At 38.2% G+C, this 27,316-nt stretch overlaps 1 protein-coding gene across 6 annotated transcripts in view; it reads left to right on the top strand.

Moving 5' to 3' along the window:
- RNASEH2B (ribonuclease H2 subunit B) overlaps positions 1-27,316 on the top strand; it is an 84,497-nt gene that overhangs the window by 15,236 nt on the left and 41,945 nt on the right. For all 6 annotated transcript variants that reach the window (XR_009516840.1, XR_011246249.1, XM_059996132.1 and 3 more), the window contains exons 2-5: positions 10,506-10,577; positions 12,608-12,715; positions 14,977-15,053; positions 18,808-18,922. Coding sequence is in view for 4 of the 6 variants with exons in the window: in XM_059996132.1 (XP_059852115.1) it covers positions 10,506-10,577; positions 12,608-12,715; positions 14,977-15,053; positions 18,808-18,922 (372 nt within the window). In the remaining 2 variants the exon portion in view is untranslated. The remainder of the gene's footprint in view (positions 1-10,505; positions 10,578-12,607; positions 12,716-14,976; positions 15,054-18,807; positions 18,923-27,316) is intronic.

The raw sequence follows: 27,316 nt of genomic DNA, 5'->3' as shown, positions 1-27,316 counted from the left end.
CCATGGGATAACCCAGGATTTTCCAAATTTAAATGAAAAATTTTAAACTATCTTTTTTTTTTTTTTTTTTGCGGTACGCAGGCCTCTCACTGTTGTGGCCTCTCCCATTGCGGAGCACAGGCTCCGGACGCACAGGCTCAGTGGCCATGGCTCACGGGCCCAGCCGCTCCGCAGCATGTGGGATCTTCCCAGACCGGGGCACGAACCCGTGTCCCTTGCATCGGCAGGCGGGCTCTCAACCACTGCGCCACCAGGGAAGCCCTAAACTGTCTATCTTTGACAGAGCCTTTGGCTTATAGTCAAAAGTAATTTTGTGTGCTTAAGGGACACACACAAAACTATCAACTAAGGGATATATTAGAAGTATTATAACAATATGAGTTATTTTTTCATACTAAGTCTTCAAAATCTGATGGCGGTAGATCCACTCCTCCGTAAAAGCAGTGAAAACATTGGCAAAGATGTCCAAAATCAACTTTTTCAGAACTCTTGAAATTAGCCAAAGGCTTCCAACAATCCGAGGAGTGTTTATTCAAGAAAAACTGCTGAATCTCACTGAGCAAGGTTTGTGGCATTGCAACTTGAACTGCTCCCATCTCCCTTTGCTCAGATCTACCGTAACCTTGAAAACCAGCAGGCTTGCAACCACTGGATGGGCAGGCCATGTTTGGGGCTCCTCAAAAAAAAGTCCCATTCCCAGAGCATTGTCCCTATTTGACCTGTCTTCCAGCTCCCTGGAAAAGCCCTGTTCACAGGGCATTGTTGTCATTTGACCTGACTGGAGCTCAGAACTCACTCGGCAGGAAAACCCTATCCCCAGGACCTTTGTCAAAAACACTCAGCGGCAATTGATACTCAGCTGCTGAGGGGGCAATGCCAGTTGCGGAAATGAGAACCTGGCCAAAAACTTAAAAGGAAGATACGGGAATAAAATCTCCGTAAAAGGCTTTGAAAAGCTCTGACATATTCCTAGGGAATTACAGCACTGTGCACACATGCAAGGCTGTGTGCATACCTAGGAAAGACCTGAGAAGCCCGATTCTCTCACCTCTGACTGACCTTGGGGCCCAAGGGAAGCAGTAAATAAAAGCTAAGGCAGAAGTTTAAATTGCCTGAGTGTTGAAGGCATGCCCCAACACACATGAAGATCCCCTCAGCAAATGTTGGGAGACTTTTTGGTTCAAAACTTTTAAGGATATCTCAGACCAGTCATTAGCTAACGCTAAGCTAACTGAGACATCAGTGTTTGCACACAACAGGGAATAGAGACTACAGGATTTGTCCAGAAAAGTCACTAAAAAAACAAATTGTAACAATTGCAACGATGACCAAAAGCAGCAACAACAATAAGTCTTAAAGAGTTAGGTAAAGGGACTCTGATTTCCAGAATTGTCACATTTATTGTTATATTATCTAAAATGTGCAGTTTTCAATAAAAAGATGTGAGACACATGAGGATATAAGAAAGTATGCCTCATACACAGGGGGAAAAAAGTAATCAATAGAAACTGCTCCTGAGGGGTCCAAGATGTTGGACTTATTCTACAAAGATTTTAATCAGCTATTATAAATATACTCAAAGAACTAAAGTAAACTATGAAGAATTAAAAGAAAGTATGACAATGAAATCTCACAAAATAGAGTATATCAATAAAGAGATAGAAATTACAAAAGAATATATAAATTCTGGAGTTGAAAATTACAATGACTGAAAAGAAAATTTCATTAGCAGGCTCAACAGCGGATTTAAGCTAGAAGAGGAAAGAAACAGCAAACTTGAAGATTGATCAATTGATATTATCCAGCCTGAGGAACAGAAAGAAAAAAGAATTGAGAAAACTGAACAGTCTCAGAGACCTGCAGTACACCATCAAGCATATCAGAATATTTATAATGGGTCCCAGAGGAGGAGAGAAAAAGAAAGGGGGACAAAGAATATTTAAACAATTAATAGTGAAACATTTCTCAAAATTTTTTTTTTTTTGTGGTACACAGGCCTCTCACTGTGTGGCCTCTCCCATTGTGGAGCACAGACTCCGGACGCGCAGGCTCAGTGGCCATGGCTCATGGGCCCAGCTGCTCCGTGGCATGTGGGATCTTCCCGGACCGGGGCACAAACCCGTGTCCCCTGCATCGGCAGATGGACTCTCAACCACTGCGCCACCAGGGAAGCCCACATTTCTCAAATTTGATGACAAATAATATACAGATTTAAGAAGCTCAGTAAACTCCAAGGGGATAAACTAAAGGGGATCCACACCTACTCACATCATAGTCAAACCATCAAAAGACAGACACGAAGAGAGAATCTTGAAAGCATCAAGAGAAAAACGACTTATCAAATACAGGGAGCCTCAATAAGATTAACAACTGACTTCTCAGTAGAAACTATAGAGGCTGGAAGTTAGTGGGATGACATATTAAAGATGCTGAAAGAAAAACTGTCAACCAAGGGTTCTCTGTCTGATAAAACTATCCTTCAGAACTGTGGGAGAAACTAAAGCATTCCTAGATAAAGAAAAACTAAGACCTGAAAATCACAATGGGGTCCTTCAGATTAAAAGGAAAAGGCACTGGATGGTAACTTGAATCTGCATGAAGACTATAGATCAGTGGTAGAGATAAATACATAGATAAAAATATAAAAGACAGTACAGATGTATTTTTGTTTGTAACTCTTTTCTCTCTCTGATTTAAAATACAACCTCGTGTGGCAATAATTATAAAACTGTTGATGGGCTTATATAAAGATGTAATTTGTACGATAATAGTACAAATGAGGGGGTAATACATTGCAGGGAAATTTCTTTATGATATTGAAAATTTCAAGTTAGCATTAATCTGAACTATGTTCTTGCAAGTTAAGATACTGATTGTTATACCAAGATAATTATTGTGCTTCACAGCCACAGTTTTGTTTCCTGAGTTAAGAAGGAAGGATGGGACTTCAGATTAAGAGATTCTCTAGGGCTTCCCTGGTGGCGCAGTGGTTGAGAGTCCGCCTGCCAATGCAGGGGACACGGGTTCGTGCCCCGGTCCGGGAGGATCCCTCATGCCGTGGAGCGGCTGGGCCCATGAGCCATGGCCACTGAGCCTGCGCGTCCAGAGCCTGTGCTCCGCAGCGGGAGGGGCCACAGCAGTGGGAGGCCCGTGTACCACAAAAAAAAAAAAAAATTGGGGGAATTCACAAATATGTGGAAATTTTAAGCAGCATACTCCTAAATAATCAATGGATCAAGGGAGAAATTACAAAGGAAACTAGAAAGTACTTTGAAAAGAAAGAAAATGGAGCACAGTAATGTAAGGAATGAAAGTAAAGCAGCGTTCAGAGTGAAATATATAGCTGTACATGCTTATATTAAAAAAGAAGAAAGATCTCACATCAATAACCTTATCTTTCATCTTAAGAAACTAGAAAAAGAAGAACAAACTGAACCCAAAGCAAACTAGGGGAAGAAATAAAGATTACAGAAAAACAACACAGAAAAATCAGTGAAGTCAAAGGAGGCCATTTTGAAAAGATCAACAAAATTGGCAAATCTTTAGCTAGACTGACCAAGAAAAGGAAAATTCAAATTACTAAAATCAGGAATGAGAGAGTACATCATTGCCGATCTTATAGAAATATTCAATAAAAAAGGAACATAAGGGAATACTATGAGCAACTGTATGCCAACAAAGTAGATAATTTAGATGAAATGGACAAATCCTTAGAAAGGCATAAACTACAAAAACGGACTCAAGAAGAAATAGACAATCTGAACTGACCTATAGCAGGTAGAGACATTAGATTAGTAAATTAAAACCATTCCATAGAAAAAAGCCCAGTCCCAGATAGCTTCACTGGCAAAATCTTCTAAATAATGAACAAATTAATACCAGTTCTTTACATGTTTCTCCCCCAAAACGGAAGAAGAGAGACTACCTCCCAACTCATTCTGTGAGGCCAGTATTACCCTCATACCAAAACCAGACAAAGATGTCATAAGAAAAGAAAACTACAGAATATATCCCTTATGAACATAGATGCAAAAATCCTCAAAAAGTAACAAACCAAATCCAGGAGTATGTAAAAAGGATTATACACCATGACCAAGTGGGATTTGTTCTAGGAATACAAAGTTGGTTCAACATACCAAAATCAATCAATGTAATATATTGTACTATTTCAATAAAATAAAGGCCCCAAACCACATAATCATCTCAACAGCCACAGAAAAAGCATTTGAGAAAATACTCTTTCGTGATAACAACACTCAAAAAATTAGGAATAGGAAACTTTCTCAGTCTGTTAAAGGGCGTCTATAAAAAACCCACAGCTAACATCATGCTAACATATTTCATATTTTTTAATGTATTGAAATAAAAATATTTTAGATATATACATTGGGTTAAATAAAATATATCATTGAAAATTTATTTTATGTATTTTTAATATGGCTTCTAGAAAAGTTTATTACAAATGTGGCTCATATTTATGGGATGCATTTTATTTCTGTTTGACAATGCAGTTCTGGACACGGGGGCTCTAGGTTCTGGCAGATCTGAGTCTTACTCCCTGCCCTGTAGCACTGGATAGTCGAGGTGCGAGGGCAGAGGATTGAGGGACTGGGGTGGAGAAGAAGCAGACAGGGGAAGATGAAGGGGTGTATTAAATGCAGTCTTTCTGTGAGCATAGGGGCTTTGTTTTATTCACAGCTATATCCTCAGTGCCTAGAATAGTAAAATTGGTAATAGAATCAGTTTCAATAAGAGGATAGTGTTTATTACTAAATGGTTACTTATTCACATCTGATATTTGCTGTAGGTACCTAGAATCTAGAAAATGAGAATGCAGTTTAGTGAGCACAGACGTGGCATTTGATAATCATCCAACCATGAGGTGAGTGTACAGATGCCTTGGAAGACTAAAGGGAACTAGACAGTGGTAGCTGCCGTTTAACAAAATGTTGTTGCCAGGTGTTTTGATAGTGCAAGGCAAATCTTTGCCCAACGATTTTTTTTTCATATTTAGGGAAAATATATCTCATGTAAAATTACCTGATTTCCAAATATTGGCACCTAATTCAAATTTTTAAAAATGTGCATAGCAAACAAAACCCTCCTGTGCACTGGATTTGGCCCAGAAGCCAACTGAATATTTAGCTGGTAAAGTGAATGCATGCTTCCTTTGACTCCTTAGGCATCAAAGCAAAGAACTCAACCAGTGTTACACACAGGAAGCCTTCCCAGACCTCCTTATCTGTGTTACATCATCTTTCATAAGGTCTAATAGTCCATGTATTTCTTCTCAGCAGTTGTTACATTTGCAGTCTACATTTGTGTGATTATTTGATTCAAGATATGTCTCTTCCATGGGACATCTGAAAACTCCCCATGGGTAGAGGCTGGGTCAGTTTTTACTAATCAATAATTAACAAATGAATGAATGAATAGGGCAGGAGAGATGAAGTTTGAAATGCATGCTGTGTTAAAGAGTATAGCATCTCCCTTGGAATTCTGTGTTGAAAGGTTGAGTCCAACAGCTAGTTGTTTTGTAGGCTGTATATGAGAAAAGATGACTTTTTTTCCCCTGTTACATAGACATTTCAGTGTTATCTACACTAATATATCTTAAAGCCTATTTCAGAGAACACTGGCATTTGCAGCAGAACACATTAATGTCAGTATTTATTTGTACTTAGTAATTCCAAAGTTCTCATAGTTTGACTTTTTAGGCTGTAGCTAATCCTCTGGACTTACTGCTCTTCCTGGGAAAAATGGAAACACTGCTTCCCTTGAATAGTTATTAAAAATATCTTTTTAAGATTTTGGATATTTGTAAAGTTTGATTATTTTAAGCTCTGGAGGAATGGGAAAGCTGGAGGAAGAGCTGGCAAGGTTCACTAGAACCAAAGTTTTCTATTAAAAAAAGAAAAACAGAAATCAATAATAATTTGCCAAGTTACAGTTGAAAGATTTACTGTCATACTGAAATAAAATAAAGGCTGTATTGCTGAAAAAAGAGAGGTCACCTTTTCTGTGCCTTGAGACATAATGAAGAAATGTGATGCTGGGAAGTGAGAAACAGCAGGCAGGGAAAGGAGAGAAGACCACAACCTGTTTTAGTTTGTGGACAAGTTTTTAACAGTGCTAAACTTTATCCTTTACATTTTTATAAGTTGCAGAAAGGAAAGTCTTAAAAGATTTCTTAAAATTGAATCTGTATGGTTCCATTTATATAACATTTTCAAAATGACAGCATTTTAGAGATAGAGAACAGATTAGTGATTGCCAGGGGTTAGAGATGGGGCAGAAGTGTCTATCAGTTTTTGCTTTGTGTATCTTGAAGCTCTGTGTGTGTGATTGTAAACATGGAGGATTATTTCCTCCTGACCCTTCTATCATTATGAAATGACCTTCTTCATCCCTGGCAATATCCTTTGTCTGTTATTAACAGAGCCATTGCATCTTCCCTTTAATTAGTGTTAGCATGATAAGCACACTGTATCTTCTTCCTTTTACTTTTAATCTACTTGTATCTTTATATATAAATGGTGTTTCTTATAGGAAGCATATAATTTTATCTTACTTTTTTATCTAGTCTGACAATTTCTTTTAATTGGGATGTTCAGTCCATTTACATTGAATGTGATTATTGATATGGTTAGATTTGAGTGTCATTCTGCTATTTATTTTCAATTATCTCATCTGTTCTTTGTACTTTTTTTTTTTTTTTTGGTGGTACGCAGGCCTCTCACTGTTGTGGCCTTTCCTGTTGCGGAGCACAGGCTCTGGACGTGCAGGCTTGGCGGCCATGGCTCACGGGCCCAGCCGCTCCGCGGCATGTGGGATCTTCCCGGACCGGGGCACGAACCCGTGTCCTCTGCATCGGCAGGCGGACTCTCAACCACTGCGCCACCAGGGAAGCCCCTTTGTACTTCTTTTACTCCCTTTCTGCCTTCTTTTGAATTGAGTGCTTTTTATGATTCTATTTCATCTCCTTTGTTGTTGTATTAGTAACAGCATTTTGTTTTGTTTTGTAATTTAACTGGCTGCTTTAGGGTTTACTGTACACATATTTAAATGATTACGTCTACCTTCAAGTGATATAACACCACTCCACATATAGTATAGGAAACTCTCAATGGTATATTTTCATTTCTCCCTTCCTGGCCTTTATGCTATTATTGTCATATATTTTATTTATGCATATGTTATAAACCCTGCACTAAATTGTTATTTTTGTTTAGTCAATGATCTTTAAAGGTATTTAAATAGTAAGAAAAATTCTTTACCCCTGCAGTCACCATTACCAGTGTTCCTCATTCCTTTGTGTAGATTCATATTTTCATGGGGTTTCATATTCCTTCTAGCAGAAGAACTTCCCTTAGCATTCCTTGTCATGTGGGTCCATTGGTGATTATTTCTTTCAGCCCTTGTATTTCTGAAAGAATCTATTGACCACCTTCACTTTTCAAGGGTATTTTCTCTGGGTTCATCATGTGTTCTTTTAGTATTTTAAAGATGTTTCCCCATTGTCTTCTGGCTTGCATTGTTTCTAATAAGAAATTTGCTATCATTTTTAGCTTTGTGCTTCAGTACATGATGTCATTTTTTTCTCTCTGCTTTTAAGATGTTTTCTTTATTACTGGTTTTGAACTATTGATTCTGATGAATAATTTTATTCCTGCTTCTTTGTGCTTTGGGTTTATTGAACTTCTTGGATGTGTGGTTTTATAGTTTTCATCAAATTCAAAACTGTTCTGCCATACTTCAAATACTTCTTCTGTTTCCCCCCTGTTCTCTTTCAGGAGCTCCAATTCACACATAAATTATTAGGGTGCTTGAAGTTGTCCCACAGTTTGCTGATACTTTATTTTTAATTCTTCTTTCTCTGTGTTTTCATTTTAGATAGTTTCTATTGCTATGTCTTCAAGTTCATTAATCTTTTCTTCCACCATCAATCGCATCTGGTGTATTTTTTATCTCAACTTGGGTCTTTTTAAAAAATCTTCTGTGTCTCTACTTAACTTTTTGTACATGAGGAATACTGTGTTTAATTCTTTTGTCTCTTCATTCTAACATCTGTGTCTAACATCAGTACCCCCTCTCAATAATTGATTTCTTTATTTTTCTCATTATGGGTCATATTTTTTTGCTTCTTTGAATGCCTAGTAATATTTGATTAGACATTGTGAATTTTACCTTTTTGGCAGATGAATATTTTTGTATTCCTATAAATAATCTTGAGCTTCACTCTGGGACACAGTGGAGGAACTTGGAAACAGTTTGATTCTTTTAGGTCTTGCTTTTAAAATTAGTTCGGTGGGACTGGAGCAACATTTAGTCTAGTCTGTCCCCTACCACTGAGGCAAGACCCTTTGGAGTACTGTACCCAGTGTCCTCTGAATTATGAGGTTTTCCAGTCTGCCTGGGAATAGGCCCAGTGCAGGGCCCCGAGGGCATGTGGGGTACTGTTTCCTCTAATCTGTTCAGCTGGTTTTTCTCCTGCCCTTAGGTAGTTTCATCACGTGCATGCACTGATCAGTACTCTGTTGAATACTCTACTCAAGCAGTACTCTTTGCTGATCTCTGGGGTTTTCTCTCTTTGTTGCTCAGTTCCTGCATGCTGACCTGTGAACTCTAGCCATGGTGTCTTGAGAACTCTCCGCTCCATCTCTACAACTCAGGGAGTCATCCAGGCTTCACCTGGGTTCTCCCATTCTGCACCGTGGCCTGGAAACTGTCTCAAGGCAGTAAGCTGGGGCGATCACAGGGCTCCCCTCATTTGTTTCCCATCTCTCAGATAACTGTCCTGCATGGCTCAACCTCAGTGTATTGAAAATAGTTGTTTTGCATATTTTGTCCTTTTTATTTTTGTTTTTTGGCTGTTAAATTGGGTTTCTGTTATTCCATTTGGTTGCAAGTGAAAATCTCAAAATTAGGGGGTTTTTTCTTTATATATTTAATGTTACTATTGAGAAAAAAGTTGTACCTACACCATTTATCAGTAAGCCAGTTTCTAAACATGCTTGCTATATTTAAGTTTATGAAGATCTAAAGTGGGGTAAAGGGAGTGGGGCTGTAGAAAATAAAGGTGACTGTAAGTTCCCTTCCTTCCTCAGAGCTTTCTCATTTACTCTTTGGTAGATTGTTGCTCTGCTCCCTTATTAATCAGAGTACCTTGGTTCCTTTTGGTGAGAGATTCTTTAAATGGGTTTAAATATCCCACTCAAAATATATGAGGATGTTATAAATAAAATTGTCATGGTCTTTATGTTTTAATCTATATGATTTAAACTTTGACATTAAAATATCATGGAGGAAACATAATGAGAGGACTTAACTCACCAGATATTAAAATGTATTTTAAAGCTACAATAATTAAAATATTGAAGTACTAATGCTAATATAGCCACAGATTCATGGGTCAAAATACAGTGTCCATAAGTAGACTCATAAATGTGTTTGAAACACTTAGCATAGGTTATTCAGTTAGATGGCATGGAGACAACTGAACAACTCATTGCAAAAAATTAAAGTTGGATATCTCCTCCCCATATCTTATACAGAGATGTATTCCAAATAGGTTAACTATAATCTAAAAGTGCTAGAAGAAAATATGGGCAATTCACATTATCTTGAGGGAGAGAAGGCCTTTCTAAGTATAACACAAAAGATACAACCATGAAGGAAGTTATTGATGAGATTACACAAAGATTTTACATCTCCTAAGTGGTGAAATAATCATTAAAAACAGGGAGTTCCCTGATGGCCTAGTGGTTAGGATTCGGGGCTTTCACTGCCATGGCCTGGGTTCAATCCCTGGTCTGGGAACTGAGATCCCGCAAGCCACATGGTGCGCCCCGTCGCCCCCACCCCCCAAAACAATAAAAGCAGATTTGATATCCTTACTGTGTAAAGACTCCTAATACAGTAGTAAAAAAAAAGATGAATGCCCTACTAGAAAAATGGGCAGAGGACATGAGTAGATAATCATAATTAGGGGCAAAAAACATGAATGTCCAGTACATATTGATTTTTTAAATGTTCTATTTAATAATAATAGTAACAAAAAATAATAATAAGAGCTATCACTTATTATTTATTATTTCTGTTTGTCTGAATATACGAACTTTAAACAAATTAGCTAGTTTAATCCTTTGAAAGGCAAGCGTACATATTATCATCATCATTTTATACATGTGACGGCTGAGACGGGACATGAGGACCCTTGCCTGAGGTGACAGAGCTGTCGGGTGCTTGAGCCAAGGTTTAACCCTTCTGAGCCCTGCTCCTCAGCACTTCTCAAAGAAGTAAATTAAAACTACCTTAAATTCCACTGCACTTCACAGAGAAGTTGATAATTTGCATAAGATCACACAATTTATAAGCAATAGAAGAGAGCTAAAATTTTTAGGAAGAAAAATCGTAAAAACAGAAGAAAGAAAAAGAGTAAAGTAAGTAAAGTGAGCAACAAAACAGATGTCTTTTAATTTTACAAACTCACCATTTCTTTTCAGAGTATTTAAAAGATGCTTCAAAGAAGATGAAAAGTGGGCTTATGTTTGTAAAACTGGTTAACCCGTGTTCAGGTAAGCGCTCCTGCCCCCCCCCCCCCCCGATAATGGTAACTTGAACATTTTTAAAACGTTGTGGCTGAAAAATGTGTATATTTATTTGTCTTTGTATGTTTGTTCTTCCTGAATAGCTTTTAAAGGTAGGATAGCATTACATGGTGACAAAAGCAAGCTAATGACATAACCAGTCTTCTAAGATAATTCACTTGACTTAAACGTTTTTTTATTTCTTCTTAAATTTAATCCATAGAGCTGTATTCATCAGAAATGATGGCAAAACAAAAAAAAAATGGAGCGTGTTTGATTTCTCTCTGAAAACAGATGAATTTTCCTTGGCCTTTTTAAGCTAACTTTTCCTAAAGTAGTTATCCAATATTAGCCTCCATTTATACTCATTTTATGTTATAAAGTAAAATAAATAACCAGAGTTTATAAAAAAAAAGGAAGGCTTTTACTGGACATGCCAAGATTTTGAATAGTTTCATTTTTAGCTGTACTTTCCTTATTTTGTTCAGACTGAAAAGTAGTATATATATTTTTTCCTGCCAAGGGTGATTTTTTTGCATTAAAAACATTGTATTTTGAGGAGATACATGTTTTATCAGGAACAATTTTACCTTTATAGTCAGTGTATTTTGCTTTGTCTTATAATTTTTAGGCAAAGATATTAAAATACACAATAAGTATATAGTAATATTGGTGATACTATTTATCTCTGTGTGAAATTTTTCTCCATTAGTTTATTTTATAAGATTTACAAGGTTATTAATTTTATAAGGCTTTGAGTAGATACCTGATATTTGGCAAATTAGAGCATCCTCTTGGTGACTGTCGTACTGAATAGTGAAAGCAAGAGAAATCCAGTGAGCAGTGCCGTGTTGTTATTGTTGTTGCAAAGACACAAATAGAAACAACAAGAGAGGCAAAAATTCCGGCTTCCTCCAGTTTTCTTTTCCTCAAAATGAAATTGAATGTAATTGGTCAGTTATATTATGTGGAACTCCTAGGTATATGTAAGACTAAGATGAGGTGAGAAATGTTTTTTCAAGAGAAGTTTTAGTTATCAGTAAAGCATTTAACAAAAGGAAGGTACAAAAAAGGTCAGGCTTCTTGTAAAATTCATTTCATCTAAATGTCCGTGGACAACATTTTGCTATACTGACTATGGAGAAATAAAGGCTAACTTTTGCCGAGCGCTTACTAACGTGCTGTGTTAGGAGCTTTACGTGTACGTATTCTATCTTTTCAATCCTTATAAAAAAAATACTGAGGTAGGTTCAGTATTGCTCGCATTTTACAGATATGGAGAGAGAAGTACAGAAAGGATTATATAGCTTCCCCAAGGGCTCACGCCCAGCATGTAGTTGAGATAGACTCAAACTCAGGGCCCTGGATTTTGCTATGCTTAGAAAAAAAATTCGTGCATTGGAGGGATTCATTCAGATTCGTGCAGATGCGCCCAGTCCCCGCCCCCTTCTAACTTCCTTTTTTTTTGGTGTTTTAAGAAAGGGAAATTTTCATCCAATTGGGTGTGGCTTTCCTCACTCCTCATGGCGTAAAGCACGTTGCTGTTGTAGGGCCCTGGCCTTTCTCCTGTGGAGCTCACCTCAGGTGTGGAGCTCGCCTCAGGTGTGCAGGCCCTGTCTCCCGCCCTCTGTATGGGAGGCTGTACACCGCCCTGGAGACAGGGCCCACAGGCCAACTCAGTTCATCTGGCTGAGCCATTAGGTTTGGGTAGTTTAAAAATGGGTTTTCCTTCCTGATCTGATAGCGGACTCAATGAGAGGCTCTGTAGCAGTTAAGATAAATGATTTGTACTTTTGTGTTTATTGGTCTAAGTTCAGTGAGGATTATACAGTTGGAAAACAAGCATCTGTATGTAATAGCTACAAGCGTTCCTTGGAGTCACTTTGTGTAGACTATATCTATGTATGTTTATGTTCATATTAGGAACATTCCTCAGAACTATTAGATAGTCTTTTGACTATCTAATAGTGTGTGTGTGTGTGAAAACTTACAAATAAAAAACAGATTTGTTTTAACAGGGGAAGGAGCCATTTACTTGTTCAATGTGTGTCTACCACAGCTGTTTGAAATAAAAGTTTTCAAGGAAAAAAACCATTCTTGGTTTATAAATGAATCAGTTCAATCAGGTAAGTGACTAGTGTATATATTTACATTAACACATACCCTGACTTTGCCATCCTTCACATCTATCTGCCCAGTTTGGAGTCTGGTCCATGGGTTTTTCTTTGTTGGCGTCAGAGCAGGGTTTAATCAAGGAGAAAGGAAAGATTTAAACAAGTTTAGATCAATAACTGTGTGTCTTAGATGGTAGGAAATTTTTAACTAACAATTCTGATTTTTCTCCTAAAACACTGACACACCCCGAGTCAGATGACTTTTGTACTATGGAGTGCACATTGTGTTCACTGGAAACTCTTTGCTCTTATCCATTTTTGAGGATCTTCAAGTTTTTAACATCTTATTTCCTTGCAAATGGATGTTGATATAGCTTCTAGAATAAAATAGAAGAGAAGAGAAGAGAATGCTTTCTCATATAAGTTACTATGGCCACCCCACCTGCCCCCAACACACACACCCAACACCCAATTTCTATTTCTTTTAAGAGCGTTCCTTTGATTTGGGGCTCAGTGTTGACTCTGAAGGAAAAAGGATGCCACACGTAGCCCTGACAGTTCTGGGTGAGAGTGGGAGGGTGCGTCATGGGGTATCTCAGTTCCCTCTGTCCCTCTGTCTCTCATTGTTTGCAGAGAGTGCTTTCCATTGCTTTCTAAGCCCTCTGCTTTCTGTTGACCGTCACCACTTAGTGCTAAGGTAGAAAGGCCACTTTGCGTTTCTTGTAAGGCATACAGAAGAAGAGTTTATTGCTGGTGTTGAATTTCATATACCTGTGTGCATGAGAAGATTTGAAGTGGTTTTCAGTTGCCGAAATGCAGTGGTAGACTGTGTATTTAGCCTGGTAGGTGCCAAGTATACATTCCTTTTTATTGTTCTCTTTTCTTATTTTTCATTTGGTAATATATGAGAGTTCCCACTTCTAATGTAGTATACTTGCCTTTGAGTTTGGCTGGAGAGACACAGTAATATCAGATGAAACTGGAAAATATTCAGAAGCAGTGATTGATTAGCTCTCCTGGACTGTCTGACTTGGTACCTGCTTTTTTTTTTTAACCTGCTTTTTTTTTTTCCCGGACCGGGGCACGAACCCACGTCCCCCCACATCGGCAGGCGGACTTTCAACCACTGCACCACCAGGGAAGCCCAGAAAGAGCTGTTTTTAAGAATGGCTACCAGGATATTGTTTTCAGAACAAGAAACCTGTTTCTAATTTCTGAATATAATGGATGCCTCATATAAACTGAGCTTAGAGCTTCTGATAGGTTGTTTCATAAACTTCTCTTCTACTTAAAAAAAAAATAATTAACTAATGTCATCATGTAAAATTACGTCCTTAATTTTTTTTCAACATACTGTGAAATGGATTCATGTATATAATTTACGGTTAGAATTTCTTGGCTGTATAGGTAGGTTGCTCTGTTAGAGAATAAAAGTCAGTACATGTTTCCTGAAACCAAATTAATAAGCATGGAGATGAATTGTTTATTGTTCTTTTTGATGAAATACCTCTTCTGGTTCATTTCCATGGAAGAAGGACTCTGGGACGCTTGGAGGGGAGTGCGGTAGAGAAAAGTGGGGCGCAGGCAGCCTAGTTGATTTGCCTTTTTTCCTTTCAGCGTGGAGAGCACCACTCATCTTACTGCAGAGATTCCAGTTTCTTATGCTCAGTCTTGTTAGACTTCTGCCCTCTTGCATTTTTCTTTGGGAGGAGGGATGGGGTAGTTTCTGGAGTGGGTAACGACCTCTGAGCTTTGAGTCATTGACAGTTCAGAGCTGTGAGCCCAGAGCCCATAGGAGAAGCCACGTACAGGGGGAATAATATTGCTTTCCCATGGCTTCGTCCTCAAAAGCACAGGAAATTACATTTTACTGCAGCTTTGTTGATAGACTTATACAGGTTTCCTAATGTTTGCCTGATTCACATTCTGTCTGTATTCCCCCGAACCCTGCTATTTTTTTTGGCAGGGGGTGGGAGGTGGGGAGAGGAGGGCCTCTATTAAAAATGATTTCTAAAAAAGAAATGGAAAGTTAAAGATCAAGTTCAGTGTCTTGGCTGTCCTCTCCACACCAGGGATTTGAAGCTGTTTGGAGTGAAATCTCGTGGACCATGTTCTGCCTTTTGAGAGAATCACGTAATCTTGGGCCTGTGTAGGAGGAGCTTCTGAATTTGGAATTTCACATATATTTTTCAATGAATGGTTCCCACATTGGGATTAAGGTGAAATAACTAAGTTGTCTTTCCATGTTGTTGAATTCTCTTTTTAATCTGTAGGAGGTCTTCTTCACTTTGCCACACCCATGGACCCTCTGTTTCTGCTTCTCCACTACCTTATAAAGGCTGATAGAGAGGTGAGTTTCCCAGTTTGGGATATTAACAGTGGGAAAACAGAATAGATTGTTTTTTTTAACATGATCTCCCCTGTCTCCTTATAATAGTCCAAATGTAGACTCCCCACAGTTCAGGTTTAACTTGGTTGGTATACAACACCTATATCACGTGTGCTGGTACAGATCAGAGCACTGATCGGCAGACCTGAGATCCAGCATCGTGATCTTGGACTAGCTCACCAACGAGTCCTGAGAACTGCCTAACCCTTTGTGTTATCTGCCTTACTTGTTTGACAAAGTCTAACAATGAAATTCTCATTACGTACTCATTAGTTTTGAAATACAGTACAAATGTTAAGACCTCAGGCCTTAAGAGAATAAAGAAGATTTATCGTCTTTCATTTTCTTCTGTGTGAGACACTGTGAAACAGGTACTCTGGGGGTGTGTCCAGCAAAAGCTCCTTAATGGGGAAGCTGTAGTTGAGGAATCCCAGATGGAGTAAAATTTACCTTTGTGATATAAGACAGAGTTTATTAATAGTAATAGTTCCAGCCAGAGGTCCCAGGATACCTTTACAGTTGACAATTATTAAGGATCCCAAAGAACTTTTTGTTCCTGTGTGTTTTATCTATCAATATTGACTACATTAGAAATTGAAACTGAGAAATTTAAAAATAATTTTATTATTTTTAGAATAAAAATAAGCCCATTATATATTAACATATGACATGTTTCTAATGAAACAAACAGTAAAAGTCAGTGAGGAGTATGGTACTGTTTTACATTTTTGCAAATCTCTTTGATGTCTGGCTTGAGAGAAGACAACTGGATTTTCACATCTTGTTCTGCATTCGGTCTGTTTCCATACACTGTTTGAGTGGACGTGTGTAAAGAATATGCAGCCTTTCACATGTGAGGTCAGAAAAGGAAGGAATTGTATATTAGCCTTTTAGATAGTTGTGGATACTCTGCTTTGATACTACTCCAAAAACCAACAAGTGGTGGTTTCTTAAAAGTTAGTTGCAATGTGGAATCTGAAACCCTGTCAATGAACTTTCCGTGTTCTTGTTAAAAAACAAAATTCAAATGAGTAAATTTTAAAGATCTTATTGGCTTTCTTGAATGATTCACGAATTGGGCAGCATCTATTCTAGCAGACAGAAAGAAGCTCCAGGGAACGGTACAAAATGAAAAACTTTTCCAGCCAGAAGGGAATAAGAACAAGAAAGTTCAACTAGACTAAAGGGGGATTGGTTGTGGCAACGTCACGTTTCTTTAGGGCATGCCTGGCGTCTATCAGGCAAATGACCTGGCTAGTGCTCGTTAGCAGATTACTGATTGGCTGGTTTAAGATTCCTCTTCTGGGTGAGCTGAAACTAATTAAATTAAGTCTCTGTTTGGGCTTAGCACAAACGACTCCATTTTGGGCCTGCTGTCTGGTTTTTAACACTCTCTTACGTTAAAATCTATTGGATCTTTCCCGCATATTACTTTGCAATATCATGCATTGGTCATTTGGAAAATATTGTCTCACTGAATTATGCGGGTCTTCCAAATGTCTACACACCTTATTACACACACACACACACACACACATACACACACACGCACACACACACACCTTTGTTAATTTAATATTACTAGTGATCTCTTTAGAAAACTGAGTGTTGGGAAGCTTGTCATAGTGGCAGACAAATTCTCTACAATTCTAATTTTTGCTTTAAAGTTCAAATTTTATCGTTGGCTACAAGCACTGTCAATCTTTCCCTTGAAGTGACAGGTTCACTTAATTTATGTGCTGTCAGTACTCAAGTCTGAATAACCATAGTTCATAGTGGTTCTTTTGGGTAAAAAATTGAGAAAAAGGCAGCTAGTTCTGCTCGCAACTCGGACAGTCACACAGCGCTTTTCCTTGAGATGATCTCTGAGCCTCGGCGATAGCCGAAGTACTTCAGCCACATTTGACTTTCATCACACAGAGCATTTAACCTACTTGCACTCCAAGGTCAAGATTTAAATAAAAGAAATTGCTTTCGCTCCTTGATCAAGGAAATCCTTAAGTGCAGCTGGGATTTTTTTACCTGCTTGTCCATGGCGGTGAAGAGTGCAGCGGCTGCTGGACGGTTTGCTGGTACCACCCTGACTGGTGCTGAGGAGCCAGGGCTTTTACCCACCTTTGCATTGAAATCATCAGTGCAAATGTTGACACAGTGAAAATGCAAGTAGCGTTGTAGCCTTAGCTTGAAAATAGTTTGGAGCTTGTGGACCCCCTGCAGGGGTACTGTATCTCCCAGGGATCCACCAACCACAGCTTGAAAACCTTCAAAATGACAACTTTAAGGAAGGGTGTTATTTAAACACTTAGAGGAATCTTATTTTTGCACTCTCATGTCTGCAAATAGTTTAAGTGCTTATGGGTTCTCACTGAGTACTTAGATCCATTCTCCAAAACTCGTGTTTTGTATTTATATTGGCTTAATTTGTGATAAATACTGAGAGTAATAAAACTGACTTAAAACTTTAGGTGGTGCTTTCTCCTGATGCACCTTGTCGTCTCTTATTCTCCTCCTCTCCTACATTCTGTGTTCTTTATTGTGGATTAGTGAAGTTTTATTCCTTAGTTTAATCATGTTTCCCCTTACCTGGAAGCTACTGCGGTAGCCGCTGTAATTAGGGCACGGCGAGCAGTGAGGCCGGTGAGCTGTGTATCTCTAAGGAGCAGAAACGGTTCTAGTCGCTACCAGGAAGGCCCTAGAAGTATTCAGGGAGGAAGATGGAAACTTCAGGTGGCTCCCGTTCCTGCTGTTTCTAGGATACATTAGCGGGAGGAAGCCACCAACCAGCCTTAGTATCAGTACCTGTGTTGATGCACCTTTAAAGGCCCTCCCCCATTGGGGGAACTGTTTGCCTATTTCCCATTAAGACCCTGACTCTGGTGAATTAATCCTCACCCTGGCCCTCTGGGGGGCTCTGGGGGTGCTGTGGCTGGTTCAGGGAGGCAGATGCAGAATGAAGCTCATGGTGGTAGTTGGCTTTCACTGTAAACCATCTTGCTCTCTCTTCTCAAATACTTAAAGTGCCCCTTAAAGTAGCCCGTGAGGCATTCAGATATTTCCTCGCCTACATTTTAGATGTGATCTTTTCCTATTTAATTAAAAAAAATATTAGTATGTATTTTCAAAATGTTGACCCATTCTTTGTTAAACATGATTTATTTTAACGTCAGTAAAAATAATTCTTCTGTCTAGCTCTCCCAACTGTTATTAACTTTATATTCAAACAAATTTCTTATTGCAAAACCTTTTTATATATATATGGTAAAGAAAACAAGAATGAAACATTAGTGTATTATGAAATGATGATGTCAAGACTGTGTGGTAGTCCATTACATATTAGTAAAATATTACTTTAAAGTAGTTAAATATTTAACACATTGGGTGATCATGGAAGAATATAGATTAAGGTAGGAATCTAAAGACAGTAACTTGGGAAACCTGTGAATTATTCTTACTATCTGAAGGAAAAAGAGAACATTTAAATTAAAACATTTCTTGCCACTTGATGGAACCCAGGCGCTTTCAAGAGCTTCCTGAAGGGAGCCGAGAGTCAGTTCTGGAGCCTGTCCCGTTAAGGGAATCCTTAGGTGGAACAAGTGACTTTGAATTTAGTTTAAAGGTCCAGCTATGAGGTTATATATCTTTGTCTCTTTTTTTTAATGTATGAGTTTGTTGACTGGAGTACTTGCATCCTGACTGACTAAAGTCTTTTTTTCAGGGAAAGTTTCAGCCCCTGGAACAAGTTGTGATGGATGACATGTTTCCGAATTGCATCTTGTTGCTGAAACTTCCTGAACTTGAGAAGTTACTTCGACATGTGACAGAGGAGAAAGGTATGGCATACGGCCTTTGAAATCAGGTTTATGGCTGCCAGAAAAGCTGGGCATCTGTCTGAGAATGCAGTGGCTTGGAGGCCTGTGGAATGTGATGCTTATTCTGTGTGGGTCATAGGGGAAGCTGTCGTTCAGATTTGCTTCCACTTGTCAATATTCATCCTCTATTGCACTGGCTTGTTCAGTCTGCGAAATTTGAACCAGTGAAATATGGTGGCCTGTCTCCTGCAGGGCCAGGATTCACGAGGCTCAGGCTTTAGTCTCAGCTCTTCTTTCAACTAGGCTGTGACTTTAGGTAAGTGACTCAACTACTTTCTGCCTCAGGTTTCTCATTTGTAAAATTGAATAAAATCTATGCCTTTATTGATTCAAGAAACATTTATTGAGCACCTACTAAGAAGCATATGTTGAGCAATAGAGCCAGGCTCTAGGGATAGTTATAAATAAAATATTATCCTTTGCCTCACTTTGCTTCTACTCTGATGGAGACAAATGACAAGTAGGGCAATGACAGTAGGGAATAAGGGACGTGAACTCGGGGTTTTGTGGGGACGCACAGGACAGGTTTATAACCTGGCCTAGGTAGGGTGGGAAGTGCGGGTAGGGGGGTATTGTGTTGCTTTCCTGTGGGAGATAACCTCTAAGTGGAGGCTAAGTCAGAGTAGCAGCATGGATGTATGGAAAAGTTTGTCATGCTTAGCAAGATCCAGGAAGTTCAGTGATGCGTTTAGGTTAGTAAGGAAAGAACAGGGGAGAGTGCTGCGCAAGGGTTCAGGTGGTGAAGGGCCTTATACGTGTCTGGACTTGACCTAATGGTAGTGGAGTGTCAGCAAAGTTTTAAGTAGGGCAGTGCTATTGTGTGGAGAAGCTAAGGTCTGGTCCCCAGAGGCTGCTGCTGTGGTCCAGGCGGGAGGTGATGGTCACCTGAGCTTAGGAGGTGGAACCAGAAGGAAGTAGCAGCCTCGTGTGTTGACTGGATGATGGTCAAGAGAAGGAGGAATCAAGGATGGCTTCTGGGTTTGTGCCTTGACCCACAGGATGGGTAGAGATGGCCCCCTGGAGACAGGGGACATGGGTGCGAGGAGCAGGCTGGGGGTGACAGAGATGAGTTGTAGGCATTCATTTGAATTTTGAGAGGAGGAAGTGAGGCAGTGTGTGAATGTGTTTTGACAGGTTTGTAATAGCATTCAGACTTAGCATCAGTGTCTCCAAAAATCATCCAAGTAGTTTTAGAGTTAATACGGAAACACAGTGTGAGAACCGAAACAGCAGGCTGATAAGTTATGGTTATTTGGGGTTCTAGATGGTTTGGCCAACTAGGGTAGTTCTTCTAGGACCAAGAAAGTGGTGACTCCAAGAAGTGTAAGCTTACGGTGGAAAAAGAGAAAACCTCATTCACTGCATTTCACATTCGAAGGTTCTACTAAATTCACACTTGGCCAGACAAAGAGTTCTGTTTTGAGCCTGAGGGGTATGTGGTGCCCAGGTTTTTATCAAAGCAGCGCTGTTAATGACACTCCCTGGTGCTGATCTTGGCAGGAGACAGTAATCTTTTTGTGGGTGACAAATGAAGTAGCTCATAGCCATTTCTGAAAGCTAAAGCAGTGAGGAATAATTACAAGTCATTTTCATTTTGCCAAGTTAATGGAAGCTGACAACACGATTAACTCATTAGCCAAAAATCTTCCAATAGCTGTATAAGAACAGTTGCCTGAAACCAAAACCCAGCAGCCCAAATTCAGAAATAGTATTAAAGCATTGTCATTTGTTAGTGTACAGCCTGTGTTCCAAAGCAGGAGCTTCCCTCACTTCCATTCCTTCCTCCTTGCTCACTGACCCCCTGACCGTCTGGTGAATCATTATCTGAACTGTCCTAATCTCTTTCACTTCTCAACATCGCCTAACTTTTGGAAGTTCTGCTGTAATAAAAAGTGAATGCCCTATACTTGTCTTGTTTGACCAGCTCTAAATAACCAGTTGTAAACTTCAAGCTACTGTGTGTTTCTCTTTGGATCTTTGTGGAAAATGATGTCTGTCTTAGTATGCTGTCCTTGTATACAGAAATGACATAAAGAAAAATATTTCACATATTTGTGTTCTGCGTCAAGGGGTGAAGCAAGCGATGTGGAATTGCTTCTGTTTTGATGAAGAGGCCTTTTTGAAGGTTGAGGCATTAGAGATCTTATTATTTCTTGTTTTTAAAAAATTGGGGGGGAATTCCCTGCCGGTCCAGTGGTTAGGATTCCGTGCTTTCACTGCCGAGGGTGCAGGTTCAGTCCCTGGTCGGGGAACTAAGATCCCGGAAGCTGCGCAGCACGGGCAGAAAAAAAATTTTTTGTTTTGTTTTGTTTTTGAACCTTCCATTATTTTAAGATTTACAGAATGTAGTTCATTAGGGGAAGAATTAAATTATGAAGGAACTGCCAAGACTTCTAGAGAATTGCATACATCTTTTACCTGCGAAATTTAACCTAAATTACTTTGTTTTGCCTTACTGTCATTAAAAAAGAAAGAAAGAAAAATTTGAGGCCTAGGGTTTTTAGAAACCTGGCATGTATAAAGGTTGATGATATAACTGCTTTGAAAATGAAAGTACATGGGCAAGGGAGGCAGTCTTTTTAATCAAAAAATTTAAAGGTACAGAAAAACTCGGGAACAAGCTACAAATATTTGTCTCCAACCACAAAATCAACCAGTGTTAATGTTTTGTTATTTTTGCTTCATATCTCTTTCAGGGAAAGAATTTCTTTAGGAACAATCTGGTAATCTGATCACAGGATTTGATAACCTACAAGAAAAATTAAGAATGTATTTGCTACATGGTTTTGAGCAAATCATTCAAACTTTTCAGCATCCTTGATCTGTGAGATGAAGGATTAAGAGTATCCCTCATATTCTGCCATATGTTATAATTAGTACTCTGCAAAGTTGTTCTAAATCATAAAGTAAAGCTTTCCTTCTCTTGTCTTTAGAGTGTTGAGATCTCTAAATTACAGCATATGAACATTATTTAAGAATTGCAGTTAATAGTATCTACTATCTACCACAAAGAGATGCTTTAGGAATTAAATGAAATCATACAAGTAAATCAGTGCCCAGAGAGTGCTGGGTGTAGAGTAAGTGCTCAATAAATGTTTGTACCATTAAGGCTTGTGAACTAGAAATTTTAAATTCTTTGCTGATGTTTAAGTACTAGGTATACAGTAAGTGACCAATGCACATTTGTTTGATGGTCCATTGATTAATACAGAGTCAAGTGGTTTAAGTAGGAGAATGGGGATAATCAGATAATAATAAAAATGTCTACCATATATTAACAAATTATTATATATCATCTCCATGCTTGTTGTTTTACGTATGTTATTGAATTCTTGCAGTAATTCCCTTTCATTGTTAGTAGAACCAGAATTTTTACAAATGAGGAAATTGAAGCTCAAAGAGTTTAAGCACATTGACTAACATCATAGAACTTGAAGTGGTAAAATCAAGGTTTGAACCCATGTCTGTCTGATGGCAACTCTTCCTCTTCCTTCTTACAACTGTGTAACGCTTCCAGGAGACTTAGAGTTTTTAGGTGTTGTCTCATGTAAAAATAGAAACTTAATTTTTTGTTAGTCTTTTATATCCCATTAATAATGTCTCTTTGTGAGACAAAGAGAGAGACAGGAAAGGAGACAGTGGGAACTTCTACAGCTTAAGGAAAAGACAATTCTCAGCCTGGCAGTGAGCGTTCTGTTTTCCAGGCATCCTCTTTTAGTGATTGCCTTGGGTCCTGGCTGCTTGTTTGAATTAGATTTTTGTCTATTTTTAAGTTAGTATTTGGTTCCATTCTCTTTATTTTATTGCTAGGGTTTTTAACTAAGAAACAAAGAAGACTGCTAAAGAGTGGTCAGGTACTACCCGTGACAGGGAGCAGAGATAAAGAGGAAAGTTGATGTTTTTTCAATTCCATCCTCCCCACAGGCACTGTGCAGAGAGAGTAAAAACCTGAAATGCTCAAATTCCCCAGCCAGCTATTTTGATATTGGACTCCAGATGCTGTCTCAAAAGTCTGTGGCATTAAAGATCTCGTTAAGCCTGCTAGGTTTATGAGAACCTTTCCTTCTCCCTGCCGAATAAACCCAGCCACAGTTGTTTGCATCCTGAATGATGATGGTGGTGACCTTAGTTAGTTAGCACTGCCTGCTTTATTAGTGAAGGAAACGATGTGTCTCAGTTTGCTAGCTCTGGGGCTCAGCATGCTTCTTGCCAAAAAAGCTCCCATTCAGTGGAGAGATGACAGGGGAAAGGACTAATAAAGGGTTATGAACTTCATCTTGAGTATAATACTCTGTTTCATATTGCAAGCAAAAGCTCTGCTGTGCTGTTCATTGTGATTAACAGGAAGAGCCAGGAAAACTTACCTGATTAAAATACCCCAAGCACAGTTGCCAAGTTTCTATCCCCAGGAGGCAGGAAAAAAAAAAAGAGACCATATGAGTTTCTCAGTTATGGAAAACATTCAGAAAGTAGATGTGAAAATCTGCTCCAGGCAGTTTGTTCAACAATACATCAGGGAAATTCAAGTTTGTGAACTGATTACCCAATTGCTGAACATGTTATTTAATTGTGGACTCCTTTTTATTCCATCTTTATTTTGTAAACCCAATCTTTCCAGATGTTTGAGACCAGTTTTATAGGCACCAGACACATTAGGGAAAGAAACCTTTCCAGCATGTGCACATGTCATCTAACTCACAAACTCGCAAATATTAAATTTAGGACACAATAGAACATGTTATGGTATTTTTCATAATTGTGGGTAATCTGTGGCCTTCGTGAATATTTTAAACCACCTTGCTTATCAAAATGTGTAAATTTTAAACAGTAGTTTATGCACTTCATCCTTATATAGTATTTTGGGATATTCAAGCTTGGTACTTCTTAGTGATCATCTTGTCCAGGGGAATGTTTAGTTAGAAATAAATTTGTAATTTAAAAACTTCCTAGGAAAAAAACTCCAGGCCCAGCTGCCTTCACTGGTGAATTCTACCATACTTTAAGAAAAAAATAATACTCAAAGAAATAATGATACTTAGTCAAATTCTTTTAGAAATTAAATGAAGAAGGCATATTTCCCAACTAATTTTATGAAACTGGAATGGCCCCAATACCAAAATCGAAGTTATTACAAAAAGAAAACTAATCTAGTATCCCTTATGATCATAGATGGAAAAATCCTTTAAAAATATTTGCAAATTAACTATGTAAAAAGGATAGTACATTATAACCAAGTGAGGTTTATCATAAGAATGCAGAGTTGGTTGAACATTAGAAAATCAATCAGTATGAGTCACCATATTTATACATTACAAAAGGAAAACTGTGATCATCCCAGTAGATGCAGAAAAAAACATTTGACAAAATTCAGTCATAATATAAATTCTCAGCAAATTAGAGATAGGAGGGAGCTTCTTCCTTCTGGTAAAGGACATCCATGACAAACATAAGCTAATATCATACTTCATTACTTTTGCAAGTAATATCACACTTGTAAAAGACTGAACACACTTTTCCCCTAAGATTGGTACAAGATAAGAATATCAACTCCTCATCCTGCTAGTGGAAATCCTAGCATTTGCAATAAGATAAGAAAAAAATTTGGACTTCCCTGGCAGTCCAGTGGTTAAGACTCCATGCTTCCACTGCAGGGGCATGGGTTCAATCCCTAGTCAGGGAACTAAGATCCCACATGCCAATAAATAAATAAATAAAAGCTATGCAGATCAGAAAGTAAATAGTGAAACTATCTTTTTTTCATAAACAGTATGGTCATGTATGTAAAAAGCTCCAAAGAATTTACCAAAAAAAAAAAAAAAATCACTAGAACTAATAAGTTCTCAGGATATAAGGTCAATATAGAAAAATTCTATTTCTGTATATTAGCAGTGAACAATTGGACAGTGTAATAAAAGCACACCATTTATAACATAAAAAATCATGAAGTTGTAAGGATAAATGAAACGTAAAATGTGCAAGACCAGTACACTGAACATTACAAGACATTGCAGAGAAATTAAAGAATTAAATAAGTAGAGAGATATACCATGTTCATGAATTAGAAGACTTAATATTGTTAAGATGTCCATTCTCTCCAAAGTAATCTATAGAGTTAATGGAATGTCTATCAGGCTTTTTTTTTTTTTTTTTTTTTTTTTGGTAGAAACTGAGAAGCTGATTCTAGAATTTATATGACTGTGCAAAGGATCTACAGTAGCCAAAACAATTTTGAAAAAGAAGAACAAAGTTGGAGAACTTACACAACCTGATTTCAAGACTTACTGTAAAGCTACAATGATAAAGAAATTATGGCATTGGTATAAGGTTAAGTAGATAGATAAATGGAACCAAATAGAACAGAAGTAGACCCACATTTATGTAGCCAATTGTTTTTTTCTCCCAACAGTGTCAAGATAATTTAATGGGAGAAAGGATAATCTTTTCAACAAATAACCAGGAAAAATTGGATATCCATATGAAAAACAATTAACATTAACTCTCACCTCAGAGTCATACAGAAAAATTAACTTGAAATGGATCAATAATTTAAATGCAAACATGAAAACTATTGAATTTCTGGAAGAAGCCACAGAAGAAAACCTTTGTGACCTTGAGGATTGGCAAAGATTTCATAGGACACAAAAACTACTAACCATACAAAAAAATTATAAATTACATGTCATTAAAATTAATATCTTCTGGTCTTTGAAAGATACTATTAAGAAAAGAAGACAAGCCACAGTTGGAAGAAAATATTTATATGACATATATCTGATAAAAGATATATATAAATGTAAAAGGAACTCTTCTAACACAATAATAAGATGATATCAGGCCCTGTAGAAAAATCAGCAAAAGGTTTGAACAGACTTCACAAAAGAAGATTTATGAATAAGGCACATGAAAAGATGTTCAATGTCATTAGTCACCAGAAAAATGTAAATTAAAATCACAGGGAAATATCACTGATATCCACCAGAGTTGCTAAAATAAAACAGACAGACACTACCAGTAAGTTATGGAACAACGGGAACTCACCTACCTGGCTAGTGGAAGCATAAAATGGTCAAACCACTTGACAATTTCTTACGACTCAGTAATGCTACTCCTAGGTATTTGCCCAAGAGTTATGAAGACATATGTCCATACAAAGATTTGTGCAAGAATGTTCAGAGCAACTTTTTCAAAATAGCCCAAAACTGGAAACAACCTAAATGCCCTTCAGTAAGTGAGTGGGTATACAAAACATGGGATATCCATACACAGGATACTACTCCATAATACAAAGGAAAGAGCTATTGCTAGCTGCAGCAAAATGGAAGAATCTCACAGAAATTGTGTTGAGCAAAAGAAGAGGGTCACAAAAAAGTACTTACTGTATGATTCCATTCCTATGATGTTCTAGAATAAAGCAAAAACAATTCTGTAATCATAGCAGATCAGTGGTTACCTGAGATCTGGATAGGGGTGAGAGAATTGACTGTAAGCTCCGGGGAACTTCTTGGGCTGGTGGTTACATGACTGTATGTAGACATTTGGCCATACTCCTCAAATTGTACACCAAAAATGGGTGTGTTAATCATATGAACATTATTCCTAAATACAGTTGTTTTTTTAAAAAAATGAAGTAGAACTGATCCAGCACAAGAAGCTAAGCCTCCTGATTTCAGACACAGTTTGTTTGGGGGTTTTTTTGTTTGTTTGTTTTGATTCTTCCTCCCTCGTTGTTCTCTACAAGATAATGTTGGCTCCTTCCTGTCTCCCACGGAATCCAGTGGGAAGCAAGGCAGGAGTGACTCAAGCTTGGGCGACCAGGAAGGTGATTTGGGAGGAAGATGACACACAGAGCCTCAGCTCGGGGCTCTGGGCTTCCTGGATGGGTTTAGTCTTGCTAAGACAGGATGAAGTCATGCCCAGAGAGAGATACAAGTTGGCGTCCAAGGAGGAGGCAGTGGAGCCGGAAAAGAGTCAAAGGAAAAGCCATTAGAGATGCAGAAAGACCAAGAGAAAGGTTGTATAGGTCCATGGTGGAGAGTCTTTTCCCATAAGGAATAGGGGCGGAAGTACTGAGTGGGGTGAGGACTAATTGATCTCAGTAAAATGAACACCAGATGCACGGCTTTGAAGTCAGGTTGGGAAGGAATCCATGCTCCTGTTTACCAGCTCAGTGACTTTGGACAATTTATTTAACTTCACTCAAACCTAATTTTTTAATATGGGAACAAATAGTAGTTTTTACCTGAGATTCATTCTGAGCATTCAATGAGAAACTGTGTATGAAGAACTTAGCACAGGCCTGACTATACATTAGACTCTGATGTTATTATCATTAACAAGTTATAATTTAATTTTTTC

This window comes from Delphinus delphis, chromosome 18 (assembly GCF_949987515.2).
Source record: "Delphinus delphis chromosome 18, mDelDel1.2, whole genome shotgun sequence".
NCBI lineage: Eukaryota > Metazoa > Chordata > Mammalia > Artiodactyla > Delphinidae > Delphinus > Delphinus delphis.
Note: the sequence above shows the minus strand (reverse complement) of the source record. Positions and strands in the feature narration are given on the sequence as shown.